This window comes from Solanum verrucosum, unplaced genomic scaffold, assembly GCF_900185275.1.
Source record: "Solanum verrucosum unplaced genomic scaffold, falcon-dt-bn FXZP01000125.1, whole genome shotgun sequence".
Lineage (NCBI taxonomy): Eukaryota > Viridiplantae > Streptophyta > Magnoliopsida > Solanales > Solanaceae > Solanum > Solanum verrucosum.
In genome coordinates this window covers 1,112,098-1,131,499 of record NW_026019923.1, presented here as the reverse complement: position 1 = coordinate 1,131,499, position 19,402 = coordinate 1,112,098, and the positions used below count along the sequence as shown (strand labels likewise).

The 19,402-nt window shown below is 34.4% G+C and overlaps 2 protein-coding genes across 2 annotated transcripts in view; one reads left to right on the top strand and one right to left on the bottom strand.

Moving 5' to 3' along the window:
- The window catches only part of LOC125826321 (uncharacterized), a 198,133-nt gene that overhangs the window by 116,465 nt on the left and 62,266 nt on the right, over positions 1 to 19,402 (bottom strand). The window lies entirely within an intron of this gene.
- Positions 710 to 13,159, top strand: LOC125826235 (serine/threonine protein phosphatase 2A 57 kDa regulatory subunit B' beta isoform-like). The gene is made up of 2 exons (XM_049505559.1): positions 710 to 2,278; positions 12,397 to 13,159. Exons 1-2 carry the CDS (start codon positions 1,094 to 1,096, stop codon positions 12,697 to 12,699), a joined length of 1,488 nt encoding a protein of 495 aa, XP_049361516.1. The 5' UTR covers positions 710 to 1,093; the 3' UTR covers positions 12,700 to 13,159.

Genomic DNA, 19,402 nt, shown 5'->3' with positions numbered 1-19,402 from the left:
TTTATTCGACTCATTCAAATTTGTATTTTGCAAAGTTTATTAAAAAGAGAATTTTTTTAGTAGAGGTTCCTCAATTCTTCAACTTTAAATCTGAGACCTCTATTTAAGAATTGAGGAATTTCACCAACTTCAGATGCTTATTGTAATTTTTTTTCAAAGTTTTTCATGAAGTATTTGACACTCCGCTTTAGGATTCGACTAATTTATATACGCGTTGCGTAGAGCTCATTAAAGGGGGAAATGTTCCATATCAATTGTTTCTTTATTTTATGACTCAAACTCAAAATTTCTAGTTAATTGTTGAGGAGTTTCTTCCATCTTTATACTACACACACCTATATGGTGCCTCGACCTTGACTAAATCAGATTCACGTCGTATAAGTCATGCGAAGGAGGAAACCGGAACCCATTTTTTTCTATTATAGCCTTTTCCTGAATTCAATTAACACGAGATAAGTATCAAACTATCTTTTATACTCATAATCGAGACCTTTTGTAAAAGACGGAAAGATTCTCTCTATTCTAACACAACCCTTGATGGTGATTATTAGAGTTATTATTTCCAATTTTAGAATCAATAAAATTTTGATGGGATTTTATTTTTAAAATAAATTATGCACAAGAAAGGAATAAAATGAAAGAAAAAAATAATATTTTCCATTAACAGTCCCTCTATTTTAAATCATCCCTACTTTGGTCACTTTCTCTCTCTCACTACTGCTATTTTCCATTTTCCCATCTCTTAATTCTCTCTATTTACATATCTCTCCCTCCATTTTCTCTGATTGTTCGCCGGAAAATCGCTTTCCGATCACCGTCCTCCCTGCCGGACAATCATGGATCATCCCTCCTATCTACCTGTTCAGTTTCTCCTCTCTCTACGATTCGTTCAATAGATCCGCATTTGAAAATTGACACATTGCGAGAATCAAGTGTTCGTAATTATTGCTGATCTCAATTTTAATTTTTGTACATAAGGAGGAGAATCTGTTTTGGTTTTTAATGTTTGATAAATGCTAATAAACGTAAGAATTTAGGGTTAGGTTTTTGTTTTTTTGATTTTGTATTGATTGGAGGAGAGAAAAAGAGAAGAATGTTGAATAAAATTATTAAGCGAGGGCACAAAAAGGTGCCGAAATCGGATCCTTCGGATTTCGTGGTTGCTGCGTCAGGTAATCGGAGTTCCGGGTCGGTTTCAACATCCAATGTGGTAGTGAATCATGCTTCTAGAGGTGCCGGTGCTGGTGCTGGTTTTGGAATGATGAACAATTCGACGCAGCAGCAGACAATGATGTCAGCAGCAGTTCCAGCGCCGGGAACAATTGAGGCACTTCCAATGTTGAAGGACGTGCCAATGGCTGAACGGCAGAGTTTTTTCTTTAGGAAACTTCAGGTTTGTTGCTACCAATTTGATTTCAATGATACTATGAAAATGGTTAGGGAAAAAGAGATCAAACGACAAACACTAGCAGAACTTGTGGATTGCGTTCAATCTAATTCTTTGAAAATCAGTGAAATTAATCAGGAAGAAATGTTGAAAATGATATCTGTTAATATATTCCGGTGCTTGCCTCCGGCGTCTCATGAGAATACTGGGTCAGAAAATGTGGAACCTGAAGAGGAAGAACAGTATCTCGAGGCGTCTTGGCCGCATTTACAGTTGGTATATGAGTTGTTATTGAGATATATAGTTTCAGCAGATACTGATACAAAGGTGGCTAAAAAGTTTATTGATCATTCGTTTGTGTTGAAGTTATTGGATTCGTTTGAGTCTGAGGACCCAAGGGAGAGAGAGTATTTGAAAACGATTCTTCACCGGATATATGGGAAATTTATGGTGCATAGGCCATTTATCAGGAAAGCAATTAATAATATCTTTTATAGGTTTATATATGAGACTGAGAGGCACAGTGGAATAGGGGAACTTTTGGAGATCTTAGGGAGTATTATAAATGGTTTCGCGTTGCCAATGAAAGAGGAACATAAACTTTTTCTTGTTCGAGCTCTCATACCGCTCCACAAGCCAAAACCAATTGCAATGTATCATCAGCAATTGTCGTATTGTATTGTCCAGTTTGTGGAGAAGGATTACAAGTTGTGTGATACAGTTATAAGGGGTTTGTTGAAATACTGGCCTGTCACTAATTGCCAAAAGGAAGTTCTCTTTCTTGGGGAACTTGAAGAAGTTCTGGAAGCCACACAAGCTGCTGAATTTCAGCGCTGCATGGTTCCTCTTTTTCGTCAGGTTGCTCGTTGCCTTAACAGCCCACATTTTCAGGTTAGGAGAAACTTCAAAGCCATTAATTGCCCCATTTACCTGATTCCGTGGTTGTTAATTTAGTGAATGTATTTAGTAACTTCTTTATGACACCTTTTTTATATATATTTTAATTGCTTGGTGGATGTGCAGATGATTGGAACTATTTGTTGAATCATGCTTTTGTGTGGATTTTCTACTTCTGTATACTGCTTGTGTACTAATATAAAAAAAGGATTGCTGAGTACATTTGCATTTAAACTATGTTAGCTTTGGAAAAATAGAAAATTTATCTACTCTATTTACTGTCTTTGGTTGGTAAGATACCAGAAGGTGTTTCCTTCCCCTTTTTTTCCCCTCATTTTCTCATTTAGGTGCAATGTTATCAGAAGTGAAAGATGCAAAAAAGCAATGAGGTCTGTTGCAGCTTTAAACGGAAAGTGCAAATTAAGCGTGAGGTTTAAATTTTAATAATGGAAGGCACAAATGAAGAAAAATATATAAAAAATAAAAAATGAAACTTAAGAACAATAATTATGACCATAAATAACAATTATGTGGACAAATGAATTTAAAAAGTACAATTAAGTGAAAAAAGCAATTATATATAACCGACAAACAAATTCAAATAGTCGAAGGTGTGCAAAAGCTGGCCCGGATACCTCAGTCATCAAAATAAAAAAATAAAATTCAAATAGTACAATTAAGTGAATTTTTTGTTGTTTAGTGTCAACTTTTTAGAACAACGCCTATTTGCAATGAAGTGTACACCACATCACTTTGGTGACTACACTAAAGCTACGATTAGGCGAGGCAAAGTGCCCAGTGTGTTTTTCACCTAGCTTTAGGGCTTAAGTGCAAATGACCACCCCCCTTCACTATGCTGGGCTGAATAAGCTTCACAAGTGACCAACCAATGAAAATTTGCTACTTTAACCTTTATATGAAAGCAGAATTCCGTATCAGTTTTCATGGCCAGAAATAGGAAGAAGTTTTTTTTTTTTTTTTTAAACTTGTTAACTTATTATTATATCACAAAACAGTAAATGGGTTGTTCTGAAACCTTATATACAAGTGGCCCCAATTCTTGTTGCTCTATAGCTAAATTGAGTCTAAAACATCAATTATTGAGACAATATCATCTGAGTATAACTGATTACACCAAAAACATAATAACAAAATGGAGTTGAGCTTCACTTTCTGCACACTTTTCTCTATGCTCTCAAACACCTAGAGTTCTTCTCTTTCCATATTTACCCACCATATTGCAGCAGGGATAGTTCTCCATCTGCCTCTGTCTTTGCCAGTACTCCTGCTTCCTCCCAACTCTTTAAAACCTCCGAAACTTTCCTAGGCATAGTCTAAGAGATGCCTTTGAGACTCAAAAAGATTCTCTATAATTGTTGAGTGTACTTGTACTCTTATAGTGTAGAAACAGATGGTTAACAGTCTCTAAAGTTTCCTCACAAAGAAGCATCTAGAGCATAAGGTTATCCCTCTCTTCATGACATTGTCTTGAGTAATAGCTGTTTCTTTGGCCAACAACCAGACAAAGCAAGATACTTTATGGGGTATTCTGCTTCTCCATATTTGTTTCCATGACAATTTGTAGTTTGTTGGTTTATCTGATCCATAGTTTATAAGCTCTATTGACTTTGTATACTCCTCTATTGTTTCCTGTCCATCATAGAATATCCTCCCTTGTTTGAAGTCCATTGAAAGGCTCCACTATGTTGAGAAATTCAGCTACTCTCTGAACCTCCCAGTCATTGAGCTGTCTTTTGAAGTTGAAGTTCCACCCGTGTTGTGTCCATAAATCTGCTATAAAACCTTGCAGAAATGTAACTAAGCTGTAAACACCAGTAAAACTAGGAAGAAGTTATGTAGCAGGAACTTGTGTCCACGACCATTTCATTGAATCAGGTTCCATCGATAGCCCTTGAAACCTCTCAAATCCAAGACCTTAATCATTACAGTTACTTCTGAAAATCACCTTCTATCCTTGATTTAGTCTGCTCTGTTCTATTTTTGCTTATGTATTCTATTGCTTTGTGATTTATTCATCAAAAACCAAGGTAGACCTTCAATTGAGAGGCCCCATCACCTTGTAGATTATCATAGCCTTATAATTTGACATATATAATTTATATGCCTATCTCAAATTGACTATCTTGGTGTGCTTTTTGGGTTGTCCAAACAATTCATCTTGCTCCCATTGATAGGAATTTCTCACCACTGTAGTCATACAAGTAGTGGGGGTATGAGTGAGATCCGTTAAACCTGCAATTTGGCTACTTAATTCAAAAGTAAAAACATAAAGTTAGGGGAAGAAGGAGGTTGAGGAAATTAAAGTTATACTAAAGTATTTTTTATAAAGAGTTTGTTGGTAATGAGATGATAGATTTTCTGCTAATTTGTTGCTGCTTTGGCACATCAAGTTGTAGTCTAGTTGAAACCAATTAGTCTATCTTCGATGAACTTAGTAAGAGAGGATAGATAAATTAATCTCGTCAGTTTTGGGGGTGACTGTTGGCTTACAAAAGAAGGGGAGACTGCATCACAATGGGTTAATGCAATATGAGTTTCAGTTAAGCTAGTTTTGATGATCCTAAATTTGGTCAGTGTTGGGAGCATTGTTACCTCAATGCAACATCTTTCATATTTCAATTTTATAGTTTCAGTAAGGTGATATTAGCACAAATATTATAAAAATTTCATGTAATTTGTTATGAATCTTTAGGGAAGGATCGATTCACAAGGCGATATATAAATCAGCTCGTTAAAGGGAGGCTCATTAAAAGAGAACTCTGATCTCTTCAGTTCTTCAAAGGGAGACTGAAACCTTAGAGTTCAAAGGAAGAGAGAACTCTAATCTCTTGCTTTTTGCTGAATTATGACTTACTGATTTATTCATCAAAAGCCCCTTTAAGTAGGAGTCTTATTACATCAATAGAAAGTCTAATTCTTATGAAAGTAAGAGACCTAAATCCTATTCCAAACTAATAACTATAACTTAACCTAATCCTTATGAAACTATGAAACATAAATCCTATTCTAGAATAATAAATAAAACAACTAAAAATATAATTAAATACTTAAATTAATGACTTCCAACGCATCCCTTACATAATCTCAATCGCACAGACTCCTTCTGGATTCCCACTAGTTATCTCAAGTTGTCTAGATATCTTGATACACTTGTTCCCTCTAGACAACAACACACCCTGTGTTAATCCCACAAGTGGGATCTGGAAAGGGTAGAGTGTACGCAGACCTTACCCCTACGTTTTTCCCTCTATGAAAGAAAAAAAATGTTGAAACACTTTATCCTCTTAGATGGCCCCTATGTTTACTTCTATCCTTCCCGAACTCTGAGGGGGGGGGGGGGTTTGTATCTAGTAATAAGCTTCTGCTATTTAAAAGAGCTTTCTAGATGGAGTAGCGACTAGCAACTCCATAACATACAAAAAGAGCAAGTGATCTATGAAAATCATCCTAATTGAGGTCTTTTAAAAATAAAAAAAAACTTGGTGTCTAGGCCAGCTTGCCGCACCTTGACTATTCCTATGATATACCTGCTTCCTCCAACCAAAATAGGTATTGGGTAACTTTATCCACCAAAGCTTGGATAAATGGAAAGAAATCACCAAATGTTTTTGCCTCAACTAGGATTTAAGTTTGAGAGCGTCATAGGTTTCAAACCACTTCACTGACTACTAGGTGACACCTTGGGTGCTCCTAATTGAGGTCTTATTCCGCACTTAAATGGATAACTCAAACCCTGTTTGAAGCCCCAAGTTTTTGTGTTTGTAAATTTTGCTTCTCTTATTCGGTTTAGCTCAAGGGTTGGTGTAGGTGTTTGCCTTTGTTTTTTTTGGGAAGTATAACTTTCACATGGTTTTTATTCATCAGACTTAAACCTTTGACTTTGTTATAAGTTAGCAAGTGCCATGCTGCTATTTCCCATATCTTTTGTATAATTGCAATTGTAGCAAAGATTCCATGGATAGTTGCCTGTTTTTTGACTTATTGTTGGAATCTATGGGGGAGATTGTTTGCAATCATAAGAAGAAGTATGTGAGTGTGTCTCACATGGCTCATCCAACAGCTTGACTGATGAGTGCCTTTTTGCATTAGATTCGCCTGAAGGCTCTAAAGAAGTGTGCTAGGTTCTCTATTGCATGGTGTGTTGGTGTATATTCAGTGCTATGGTCTTCCATTCGAGATTATGCTTGCAGGCATGGCATGGACAATAATTTTCTTTATTGGATAAAGATTGTTTTGTGACACCTGTAAATCGATCTTCCATCTTCGAAGGTAGTAGCATGCATTTCTTGTCTAGAGAATCTTCTTGCTCTTTATCATCTTACTAGTTTCTATGTCACATGCTCACACGTGTAGCCCCAACTACTATTATAAAATTTTATATCCAATGATGATAAACTTTCAAAATAATACTTAATTTAAGAACATTTATTTGACTTGTAGTTTCAAGATCCCTTTATCACCAAAAATTACTATAATTATGAATATTCTCATTATTAGATTACTAAATATTAGGAGTTCTTATTAGTTTTAAAAATAATAATATTAGTAGTTATTATTTTATTTTTTTGATGACTGTGGTGTCCAATGGTGTCCAAGCCAGCTTTCGCGTGACTAATTCCACGTGATACCTGTTACCTCCCACCAGCAACAGGTACTAGGTAACTTTGTCCACCAAGGCTAAGACAAATGGGAAGAATTACCTAGTGTTTTTTTGTCGAACTGAGACCTTAGGGTTCTCAACCACTTCATTGACCACTAGGCCACACCCTTGGGTGCATTAGGAGTTCTTATTTAGTTCAATAAGAAACTAATGTCAAAAGTAATATTTAGTAGGTAATTATATGTAAAAATTTATCGCATGTTCTTTGAAAATAAAATGTGTTGTGAATATTGGCAAGAAGTCACCGCCTAGTCCTTAGAATGTGTTATCAATATTTTTTTTGTTGAAGATGGTAATTCAATTATTTTTATTTAATTTTAGGAGGTATAGATTATAAATATGTTATCTCGTTATATTTCACCTAATAATTTCAAAGATATGGTTCTTAGTATACATTTTCCTTTTGTTGTTGTCTTTATTATAACTAAACTCCCTCCATTTCCTTATTATAAAATTTGAAAAAGAACTTGAACTATTTAAATTTCAATTTCATATTACTTTCAAATTTATATTGTTATCCATCACTAAATCTCTAATGGAAAAATAAAAGTTATAAAAACGAACATCATTAACTTAATTATGAGATGTATATATATATAACATACGTATTTTTTGTATCAATATTGGAGCCCCACTAAATTTGGATTCTTGTCGAGAAGTCTTATAATAGGGGTGGGGGGGTGTGTGTAAAACTGTCAGTTGATACAAAGCCGACTCTATACCCAATAAGGCTCAAATCCGAGACATCTGATTAAGAATAAATGAGTACTTACCTCTCCACCATAATTCTTATCGTTAAGCATATACATATAATGAAAACACCAAATAGCACCCAAGGGTGTGACCTAGTGGTCAATGAAGTGGTTGAGAACCATGAGGTCTTAGGTTCAATTTCCAGTTGAGACAAAAAACACTAGGTGATTCTTCCCATCTGTCCTAGCCTTGGTGGACAGAGATACCTGTTGCTGGCAGGAGGTTGTAGGTATCCGTGGAATTAGTTGAGGTGTGCTAAAGTTGGCCTAGACACCAAGGTCATAAAATAGAGAAGAAGAAATGAGTATCATTGTATTGTGTAATCAATATAGAGAGAGATATATGATTGCAACATATCTCTATTCTCTGAAAAGTCTTAAACGATAGAGTCGAAACTTTTGAATAAACCCAATCCATCTCTTATGAGTCAACTTATCCTCGAAGAAACTTGGCTATATAATGTATACGTGTTGTCATGCAGTTGTAGAGACCAACCCAACTTCTTTTGACTTTAACGAAATAGGATTGGATAGTTTAGACTCTGTGTTTACATCAATAACTATCTACGTTATGACCTCTATTTAATGACAACTCCGTCCTTTTCTAGAAGAAGGTGAAGTTGATAGTTTAAGGGTATAAAAGTCGTTCCATATTGGTCAACCAACATTTATGTTCATGCTTTTATAATAGCTAATTATCGGTACGTGCATTGCATGTTGCATGTGTATTTCGAGCGATGTAGCATACAATTTTATAAAATAATATTAATGTTATTATAATAAATGTTTGGGTAAATAAATATACACAAAAGGATATAATAGAAATTTTTCTAAATGATCAATGTGGATTGTCGTATGGTTACTTATTTGTGTAGGTTAATAATAATTGGTTATTGTTTGAAATTATAAAGATGAACAATGAAAGTTTAATTAGATTTATGTATTCTTTTTATTCTTAACTTATGAAGTACAACCATGTGCATAGAAAAGGAAAAAGGAGAAGCGCTTACAAAAATGGAGAACAAACAAACACCTTTGGGAAGAAGATGTTAGAAAGTAACACCAATTTAATCATTTAATGTTGTCTTTTTGTAGTCTTGGTTGGTGGAACTAAATAGAAATATAGGCACATCAGTCATGGATCGTTTAATCATATGATGCTGAGAATTGAGAAATAAATCTCTCTTCAAACGTGATTTTCAATAATTGGAATATTAATAGAGTATTATTCTATGTAAGTGTTTGTGTTGTATCACTTTGTAGCAACTTATTGAAACATTTAAAAACATGGATCATTATTCCCCTTGTATGTTCGTCTATAAGCATATGTCCATTTGGCTTAACTCCTCTATCTATCATATGACTTAGAAACTACATCAGCTTCAGAGAGCCTACCATTACACATAATTGATTAGAAAACATGGATTCGGCTTCAATCTATAATTAGCTTCTATTTTTTAAGAATCTCAAAACATCTCATTATCCATCAATTAAGATGCTATATGTCTGCATATTAGGGAAGTTGGGTTCTCAAGCAATTCCAATAGTTGAATAAGCCTTCCCTATATTGCCTTCCTTGCAATAACCGCTCGATGGTGTTACACAAAACGTATGTAGGAGTAATCCCATTTTTCATCAACCTCTTCAAAGTCTCTGCAACATTAGTCATCTTCCTTCCTTGCACAAGCCATTCAAATAACATTATTTATGTACTCATTCATTTGAACCTCTCTTAACCACCTCCTTACACAATGTAATGAAAAGTTAACATCATCATGTTGCGAGTGCCCATCAAAAAGTAAAAGATAATTAAACTTATCAAATACAAATTCATAACCCTTTATTTCCTCCATTATACAATTAGCTTCCTCGATTTACAGAGTCCAGAACGTAAGGTGTTAAAGATTACAATATTTGACTAATTGGCTTCACCCATTCTTTTTCCTCATCATTCCTCTCTATTTAAAATCCTCTTCCAAGTTCCTCATTTGACAATAACCATTCATAGTAACATTATAAGTCACCTTACTCGACCACTCTTCTTTTGAGTATATCATCAAATAGTTTCGTGTTTTCACAACTCTTCTCCATTTACACAACTCACCTATCGTTATATTGTAAACAAATTTATGGAATAGTTGTGATTGCTGGGTTTGTTTGTAGGTGCTATATTTTCTTATAAGTAGATACTTAGAAGAATATTTCAGTCCTTAAACTTTTTAGTATGATAAGCATTTGCTAACTATTGGGGCACAAATTAATAGAGTCCACCGTACTTTGTCAAGATACTTAACAAGAGGAAGCATAGAATCACGTATGTCAAAGTAAAAGTTATTGAATTTTGTATGGTGAACTCACTGAAGTTGGCCCAAATTTGTGGTAGATTAGATGAATCCTAAGTCGGCATCGTCCCTAAAATAACAGCATATAGACGTGACACATAATCAGACAAAAGGGCATTCACCAAAAAACCTCTTGTTCCCAAACATGGACGGTCATCATTTCAGAATGCAATAGAGTATTAAGAACCAATAACAAAAATGAAAATAAAAGGAACAGGACATAGAAATGTGTCTTGAGAATTCTAACTTCAATTGTTTTTCAAACAGAAGGGGAAAAAATGCTAGCAATACAAAAAGGAAGATGGGAAATCTATCCCATTTGAGATGCCAAAAAAATATTTACGTGCAGGGAACTTTTCGAAAGGATGCATCTCTTCATATTGATAAGAATTTCTCCGAAATGGCACATCTGCTTGTATAAGCCTGAATTTAGTGCGACAGTTTTTTTAAAGTAGGATAATTAGTTTTTTTAAGAAGAGAATTTAATTAATTTAACTTTTTATATAGTTAAATTTTTAAAAAGGATATTCTTGTAATTTAACTTTTAAGTTGTGTTTCCTGCTTTTAATATAGTATAGATAGATATAGATAACTTGGGCAATGAGGGCCTCTTTTTCTGTCCTATGAATTCTTTATTCTCTTTAAATAGATTACTACTCCAGTTCTAGTTTATGTGATCCTATTCTCTTTTTAGTCTGTTAAGAAGAGGATGATCTCTTTCTAAATTTGGAAACAACGTAATTTGAACTTCCCATTTTAGCCTTAATGATAAGTTTTTTTATAGCCACACAATTGTTATGGCATGGTTAAGACAACATGTTTCAATAATTTTTCCTTTTTCCCTTTTAACTCCGTGCACATTTTTAACTTGTCACATAAAATGAAATGGAGGGAGTACTTTATTTCCCATTAAGAAATGTATTTGTATGGAAGGCATATTCTGGAAATGGCGTGCCAGCAGCTTCACTGGTTATATTATTTGATAAATTTATGTCTGTTCTACTTGCACCTTAATTGTGTTCTCCGTAGATTTTTATTAGTGCTCTCCTACTCTAAACTCTTCTCATACTGGAAAGTATGGCACTTGCTATGCTCGTGAATACTTTCTAAATAATTATTGAGTTCACTTTAAAGTGTATCCAAAAAGATAGAGATAAAAATAATAGCCATAGGATTGTTGAACTTAGTGTTTGGCTATGTTTTACTCGGACTCTTCCAAAATGTCAACGGGTGCGTGTTGGATTCTCTAAAAGTAGTGTATTTTTGGAGAATCCAATGCGGTGCGGCATCGAAAGTAAAGAGTCTGTGCAACTTAGCTGTTTGGAACATGGGAGCAACTGTTATGTAAGCCTCAAGGATATGTGAATATAGTTAAACTAGAGTTTTAAGGCCTTAATATCAGCAGAGATGAATGGTAATGCCTCTTAACACTTCCGTAGTTTTTTATGAGTGTGTACATGACTCTCCTACCTGAATACTGATTTGCTGAGTTTTCTTTATTCTAAATGCCTCGGGTTGAGAGAACGAAGTGTAAAATCTCTGTGGGCAGTTAGAGCTTGCATAGCCCCGTCACATCTTGGAACTTATTCAATCCTGTCTCAAAATTTAGTATTTCATCTTTCCCTCGGAAGTTAGAACTGCTAATAACAGGTTTGACTTTTCCTTTCTTCATTTAAGATTCGGGAATCAGCTGGCATTTCTCTTTGTTTAGTACACACTTCTAGAGTTTGTGTACCTGAAAAGATTTGCTTTCCTAGCCCTCCGTGGCTGAGACCACAATAAAAGCCACTAGTGATGTGATAAATAGGTGAGAAGCTGGGTAAGTTAGCACTCAAAACTAGTGCAAACAGACTCTGTCCCTGCTATTTCACCTCCTATTCCTCCTTGTTTCCTTTCAAGGATAGACATTTTGGGTATGTCATTTTTGTGTTTAGTGTTATTCATTGGTCATGTTGCTTATTTATGGTACTCCATTGTTATATTTTATGCAGCACTATATTCTTACAAGTCAATGCCAAAAAAGAACGACAGATTTTCATATTTGGAAAGAGTTCAACTTTAGACATCCCATTTTATCATTAATGGCATGTTTAAACCATAATAACTAAAAGTTTATTTCTTTCTTAAACTCCGTGCATAGTCAAACAACGTCATATTATCTAAAATGGAGAGAGTAAAATGTTGCAGAGTAATGAACATGTCTGATGTTATTTTCTGTTTGAAGAATATTAAAAAGAAGTTTTAAGTGCCCCAGGTTATTTCAGTACTTTTTAATCTCATCTAAGGAGGATCCAGGACTATGAAAAGGCATCTTTGAAGTAACTTTATATTTTTCAGGTTGCAGAACGAGCCTTATTTTTATGGAATAATGAGCACGTTGTGAGTCTGATTGCCCAGAATCGGAATGTAATTTTACCAATAATTTTTGAGGCTCTGGAAAAAAATATAAGGAGTCATTGGAATCAGGCTGTCCATGGGCTGACTGTAAATGTCCGCAAAATGTTCCTTGAAATGGACGCTGATTTGTTTGAAGATTGTCAGAAACAATATGCTGAGAAAGCAGCTCGGGCCACTGACCTGGAAAAGCAGCGAGAGTTAAGATGGCAGAGATTAGCAGCTGCTGCTGGACAAGGAGGGTAAAGTACACGTTGATCGATTTTCCTGATCTGTTAAATGCAGAATTAGACACACCAACTCAAACTGGATGCATACATCAACCATGTTCTTCTGTTATAGTGGTATTCATTTTTCTCCTTTTTTTTGTTCTTTTTCAATATGCTGGATGGTTGAAGATGATGACAGGCATTGCAGCAGAGTGTAATTCAAGTATGTATTTTGATAATCACTAGTCGTGTGCTGCAGCAAAAGAATGGTTTGTGGAAGTATGATGTTGTAATTTGTTCTATAATTTTCGTCAGGAGAAACTTTTTTTCTTGCAATGAACTCTCTGGAGCAAGAAATTACGTTATTTATACAGTTAATTTACACTAATCAGGAGTGGGAGGGCAAAAGCCGAAGAATAGAGGACTTCTCCAGGCTTTTTATTCTGGGCAGTTTTCTTTTGTTCCTTCTCTTGAAAGAAGTATTTTGGTTTTTGTTTATCTTTTATGTTGTATAGCTTGTATGGTTAAGTTGAAATTTGAAAGTCCGATTCACTTGGCAGTTCTTGAAAGTGTTATATAAGAGAACCTCCTTTATGATCTTCAGAGGATGTAGTATATATCGTTGACGAGGGTCTATTGGAAACAATCTCTAACTGCATAAGGGAAGGGTGAGATTCGTGTATACTACCCTTTTTAGACCGAACTTGTGGGATTACACATGGGGTATATTGTTGATGAAGTACTACATGGGTATCCTAGCCCTCATACATGGTCGTATGATGTTGCAAAACTTGTGTTTTTGTTGACTTATGTCTTGGCCTGGTTTGCCCTTTGTACCAACATCAAATTTTGTGTTGGAAGGTCTACATTGGGGTGAAACGTTCTCTAATAGAGACGCCTTCATACATAGGATGCAAATTTGAGACCTCTAATTAAAGTTGAGAAAATACTTACTATTTCGTGAATTGATGATTGCTTGAATGTGAACTTATGGTCTATTCTTTTGATTAAATTTTCAGCTCTAATCACATTGATTATATAGTCTTTGATGCATGTCTATCTATTTTGTTCTAAATAATGCGAAAATATGACTTAAAAAATGTGGGAAAGATCCATAATGCTTCTCAAATTCATTACAGAGATTCTATAAAGTTATTTTAGAAAAAAAAATTGGGTGCTCCAAAGCACTAGATCCATAGGTTAATACTCACGAATATCCAAAAAAGTTGCGTATTTTCTAAATGTCGGCTGGTAATACGAAAATATACCTTAAAATGGTGGAACTATATGTGATGCTTCCCCAGCTTATTACGGAGGTTCTCGTAAAGTTTTTCCAGGAAATTTTTTTGAGTGCTTCACAACGCCAGATTTATGAATTAATACACACGAAAAATCAAGAAAGTCGTGTAATTCCTAAAAGTTAGCTTGTAAATCTATATATATATATATATATATATAAAGCTGGCTAATAAAATAGTGATGTGGCACCCCTCATTGATCAGCATTGTCATTTATCTTTTTTTGGTTTATTTGGATTTTTTTCTTCTTATTTCTTCTATCAATATGAATGTGCAGGTGCTCAGGCAAAAAATTACTATCAAATTAAGAGTCTCATGAAGGCTCACTATCAGTTACAGGCATTGTATTACCATAAAGAACATTCATTGTCATTTTATAATGGCATTTAATCCGATATATATTATGACTCATCAATACTGTTATCCGTTATACATTGCTTTAGCATTATATATTTTTTCATAGCCTTTGGCAATCAACTAAATGGATGCAGATGCAGATGCAGAGGTTCCTGAATTAAACAAATTCAATTGATTATGTTGTATTCCATGGGCCAAATTTGATACAGATGCAGGGGTGAAACAGAGACAACCTCAACAAATTCAGTCCCCTTTTCCGCCTAAATTCTTCCTAATATTGTTATCGTTAATATAACGGTAAAGTGAAGAGCAGGGTCTTATTTTGCAATAATTCTCCCTCTCCATTGTTAGAGACAATACACAGCTATTATTATCCCAAATCTCATTCTCTATTGTGAATTCTGCTCATCAGGAAGGTGCGGCTTCTCTCCCTTACAAAACAAAATCAACAGGCAAAATTACAATTGATTTAATGGTAAGCAACAATTATTGGTTTCTATCTAATTTGGTCTAGAACCATTGTTTATTCGACTTTAAGAAATTCTGTGATTATTTGTATATTTATTATATGCATGTGATGTGATGTGTTCGCTGAATATGCATCTTCACTTCCTATAAAGCTCTCATCCTAACCATACCAACATAATCTTTTAGCCTTCTAGAGCATGAAACACAAATTACATTGATTGCTAAGTCTTGAAGGAAATCTCTCTGGAAGCGATTTTATACGAGTTTTGAAATTTGTCTTCAAGAATACTCTCTAACTATAGTTTCGTTAAAGGTAAAAAAAAATTACTCTATAAAATTAAATTGTTTTCAATTATAGAAAGATACATTCTTTGAGACTGAACAATAAAAAAGTGTGCGACATAAATTATGATATATATTTTCTCTTCTTGGAAAAGTATTAGCAATAATCACTTGCAAATTGTGGTGATACTGATTTGTTGTAAGTATATTTTTAAAACGTGAGTCAGTTTTGATAACTAAAATTTTACATCTCCAATTTATGTATTACAATCAGTATCGTTATCAAAAATAATTTTAGAGGACTCTTATATTGATAAGATTCTTGAAAACAAGTAAGATATACATCATAGATGAAGTTGAAAGTTTTACAATTGAATGAAAAATTCAATGATTAATCATTTATTTATTATAAAAGAAATAAATCAATATTAAGAAGAAAATTATATTTAAGAACAAATGTTACTTTCTCCAATTAAATATGAGTTACTGAGGCAATGGATAGTTTACATAGTTTCTCAATTTTTTTTAAAGCTTTTACACGATTTGTCAAATATTAAAAGAAACTACTTTTACAAGTTTAATAAGATTTTTAAAGGCCACGCGAAGCGCGGACAAGTTCCCTAGTGTGAAAATATGCCTTAAAAATGGTGAGACGATACGTAATGCTTCCCCAACTCATTACAGAGGTCCTTAAAAAGTTTTTTCCAAAAAAATTGTTAGGTGCTCCAAGGCGCAAGATCCATGGGATAATACACACAACAAACCAAGAAAGTTGCGTAATTCCTAAAAGTTGGCTTGTAAATGCGAAAATACGCGTTAAAAAATGGTGCGACTATATGTAATGCTTCCCAACTCATTATAGAGGTCCTCGTACATTTTTTTTGGGTACTCTAAGGCGCCAGATCCATGGGCTAATACATACGAAAAATTGAGAAAGTCGCTTAATTCCTAAAAGGTGACTCGTAAATGCGAAAATATGCCTAAAAATGGTTAAACTATACGCAATGCTTCCCCAACTCATTACAGAATTCCTCTTAAAGGTTTTTCAAACAAAAAAAAATTGTGTGCTCCAAGACGTCAGTTCTATGGGCTAATACACACGAAAACCAAGAAAGTCGCGTAATACCTAAGAGTTGGCTAGTAAATGCGAAAATATGCCTTAATAATGGTAGAGCTATATGTAATGCTTCCCCAACTAATTACAAAGATACTCATAAAAAAAATTCAGAAAAAAAATTTGGGTGCTCCAAGGCGTCAGATCCATGGGCTAATTAACACACGAAAAATCAAGAAAGTTGCGAAATTCCTAAATGTTTGCTCTTAATGCAAAAATATGCCTTAAAATGGTAGGATTATAAGTAATGCTTCCCCAACTCATTGAATAGGTCTTCATAAAGCTTTTTCAGAAATTCTTTTTTGGTGATCCAAGGCGTCAGATCCATACACACGAAAAATACAACAAAGTCGCATAATTCTTAAAAAATGGCTCGTAAATGCAAAAATATGTCTTGAAATGGTGGGACTATACATAATGCTTCCCAAACCACCGGATGCACATATAACCAAAATCCAAGAACTATAACACACAAAAACTTGAAAAATCCTTATTTCCCATTTTGGGCCTCGTTTGAACTTGAAAATGCCGACGTTAGCCCCCCGAATCAACACACGCCATTAAATAGGTCATAAAAGACGTCCACAAAAAGTTTCGGCAAAAAAACACACGAAAAAGTTGGGGATAGATCCATGGGCTAATACACACGAAATGCCAATAAAGTGGCATAATTTCTAAAAGTTGGCTCGTAAATGCAAAAATATGACTTAAAAATGGTGGGACTATACGTAATGATTCCCCAACTCATTATGGAGGTCCTCCTAATGTTTTTTCAGAAAAAAAATTGGGTGCTTCAAGGCGGCAGATACATGGGTTAATACATATGAAAAACTAAGAAAGTTGTGTAATTCATAAAAGTTTGCTTGTAAATGTGAAAACATGCCTTAAAATTGGTGGGACTATACGTAATGTTTTCCCAACTCACTATGGAGGTCCTCGTAAGGTTTTTTTATAAAACAAAATTTAGATGCACCAAGGCGCCAGATCCATAAGTTAATATACACAAAAAAAAGCAAAAAAGTCGTGTAATTCCTAAAAGTTGACTCGTACACGCGAAAAGTTTTCTTAAAAAATGGTGGAATTATACATAATGTTTTCCCAACTCATTACGAACATCATCATAAAGTTTTTTCAGAATTTTTTTTGGGTGCTCTGAGGCGCCAGATCCATAGGCTAATACACACAAAAAAAAAACCAAGAAAAATGTTTCCTAAAAGTTGGCTCATAAATGCGAATTTTTTTCTTAAAATGGTGGGACTCTATATAATGCTTCCCTAACTCATTATGGAGGTCCTCACAAAAAATTTTCAGAAAAAATAATTGGGTGCTCCAAGGCTCCAGATTCATGGGCTAATACACACTAAAAATCAAGAAAGTCGCGTAATTTTTAAAAGTTGGTCATAAATGTGAAAATATGTCTTAAAATGGTGGGATTATACGTACTACTTCCCCAACTCATTACGGAGGTCGTCATAAAGTTTTTCAGATATTTTTTTGGGTGCTCTAAGGCGCCAAATCCATGTGCTAATACACACGAAAAACCAAGAAAGTTATGTAATTCCTCAAAGTTGGCTCGTATATGCGAAAAAATTCCCATCTCATTATAGAGGTCCTCATAAAGTTTTTTTGAATTTTTTTTTAGGTGCTTCTAGGCGTCAGATCCATGGACTAATACACACGAAAAATAAAAGGTCACGTAATTCCTAAAAGTTTGCTCGTAAATGTGAAAATATGCCTTAAAAATCGTGGGACTATACGTAATGTTTCCCCAATTCATTACGGATGTCATCATAAAGCTTTTTTTATAAAAAAATATTAGGTTGCTCCAAGCCGCCAGATCCATGGGTTAATACACAAAAAATCAAGAAAGATGCTTAATTCCTAAAAGTTGGCTCGTAAATGCGAAAATATGTCTTAAAATGGTGGGACTAGACGTAATGTATCCCCAACTCATTACGAAGGTCCTCATAAAAGTTTTTCTCAAAAAAAAAAATTGTGTGCTCCAAGGCGTTAGATCCATGGGATAATAAACACAAAAAACCAAAAAAGTCGAGTAATTCCTAAAAGTTGGTTGGTAAATGTGAAAATATGCCTTAAAATGATGGGACTATACATAATGCTTCCCCAACTCATTAAAGACGTCCTCATAAAGTTTTTTCAGAAAATTTTTTTGGTTACTCCAATGCGCCAGATCTATGGGCTAGCTAATACACACGAAAAACTAAGAAAGTCCTATAATTTCTAAACGTTGGCTAATAAATGCAAAAATATGTCTTTATAATGGTGGGACTATACGTAATGCTTCTCCAACTCATTACGGAGGTCCTCATAAAGTTTTCATAGAAAAAAAATCGGGTGCTCCAAGGCGCCAGATCTATAGGCTAATACACATAGAAAACCAAGAAAGTCGTGTAATTTCTAAAAGTTGGATCGTAAATGCGAAAATTTGCCTTAAAAATTATGGGAATATACGTAATGTTTCCCCAACTCATTACGGAGGTCCTCATAACGTTTTTTCTATAAAAAAAAATTGGGTGATCCAAGGCGCCAGATTTATGAGCTAATACACACGAAAAACAAATAAAGTCGCGTAATTTCTAAACATTGGCTCATAATGCGAAAATATTCCTTAATAATGATGGGACTATATGTAATGCTTATCCAACTCATTACGAAGGTCCTCATAAAGTTTTCTTAGAAAAAAAATTTGGTGCTCCAAAGCGCTCGCTCCATGAGCCAATTATACACATGAAAAATCAAGAAAGTCGCGTATTCCTAAAATGTGGATCATAAATGCAAAAATTTGCCTTAAAAATGGTGGGACTATACGTAATGTTTCTCCAACTTATTACAAAGGTCCTCATAAAGTTTTTTTGGAATATTTTTTTTGAGTGCTCCAAGGCGCCAGATCCATGGGTTTAACACACGAAAATCAAGAAAATCGCGTAATTTATAAAAGTTTTCTCATAAATGCAAAAATATGCCTTAAAATCGTGGGACTATATGTAAATCTTTCCCAACTCATTATGGAGGTCCTTATAAAGTTTTTTCAGAAAAAACATTTGGGTTCTCCAAGGTGCTAGATCCATGGGCTAATACACACAAAAAATTAAGAAAATCGCGTAATTTCTAAAAGTTGACTGATAAATGCGAAAATATACCTTAAAATAGTGGGACTATACGTAATGTTTCCGCAACTCATTACGGAGATTCTCATAATT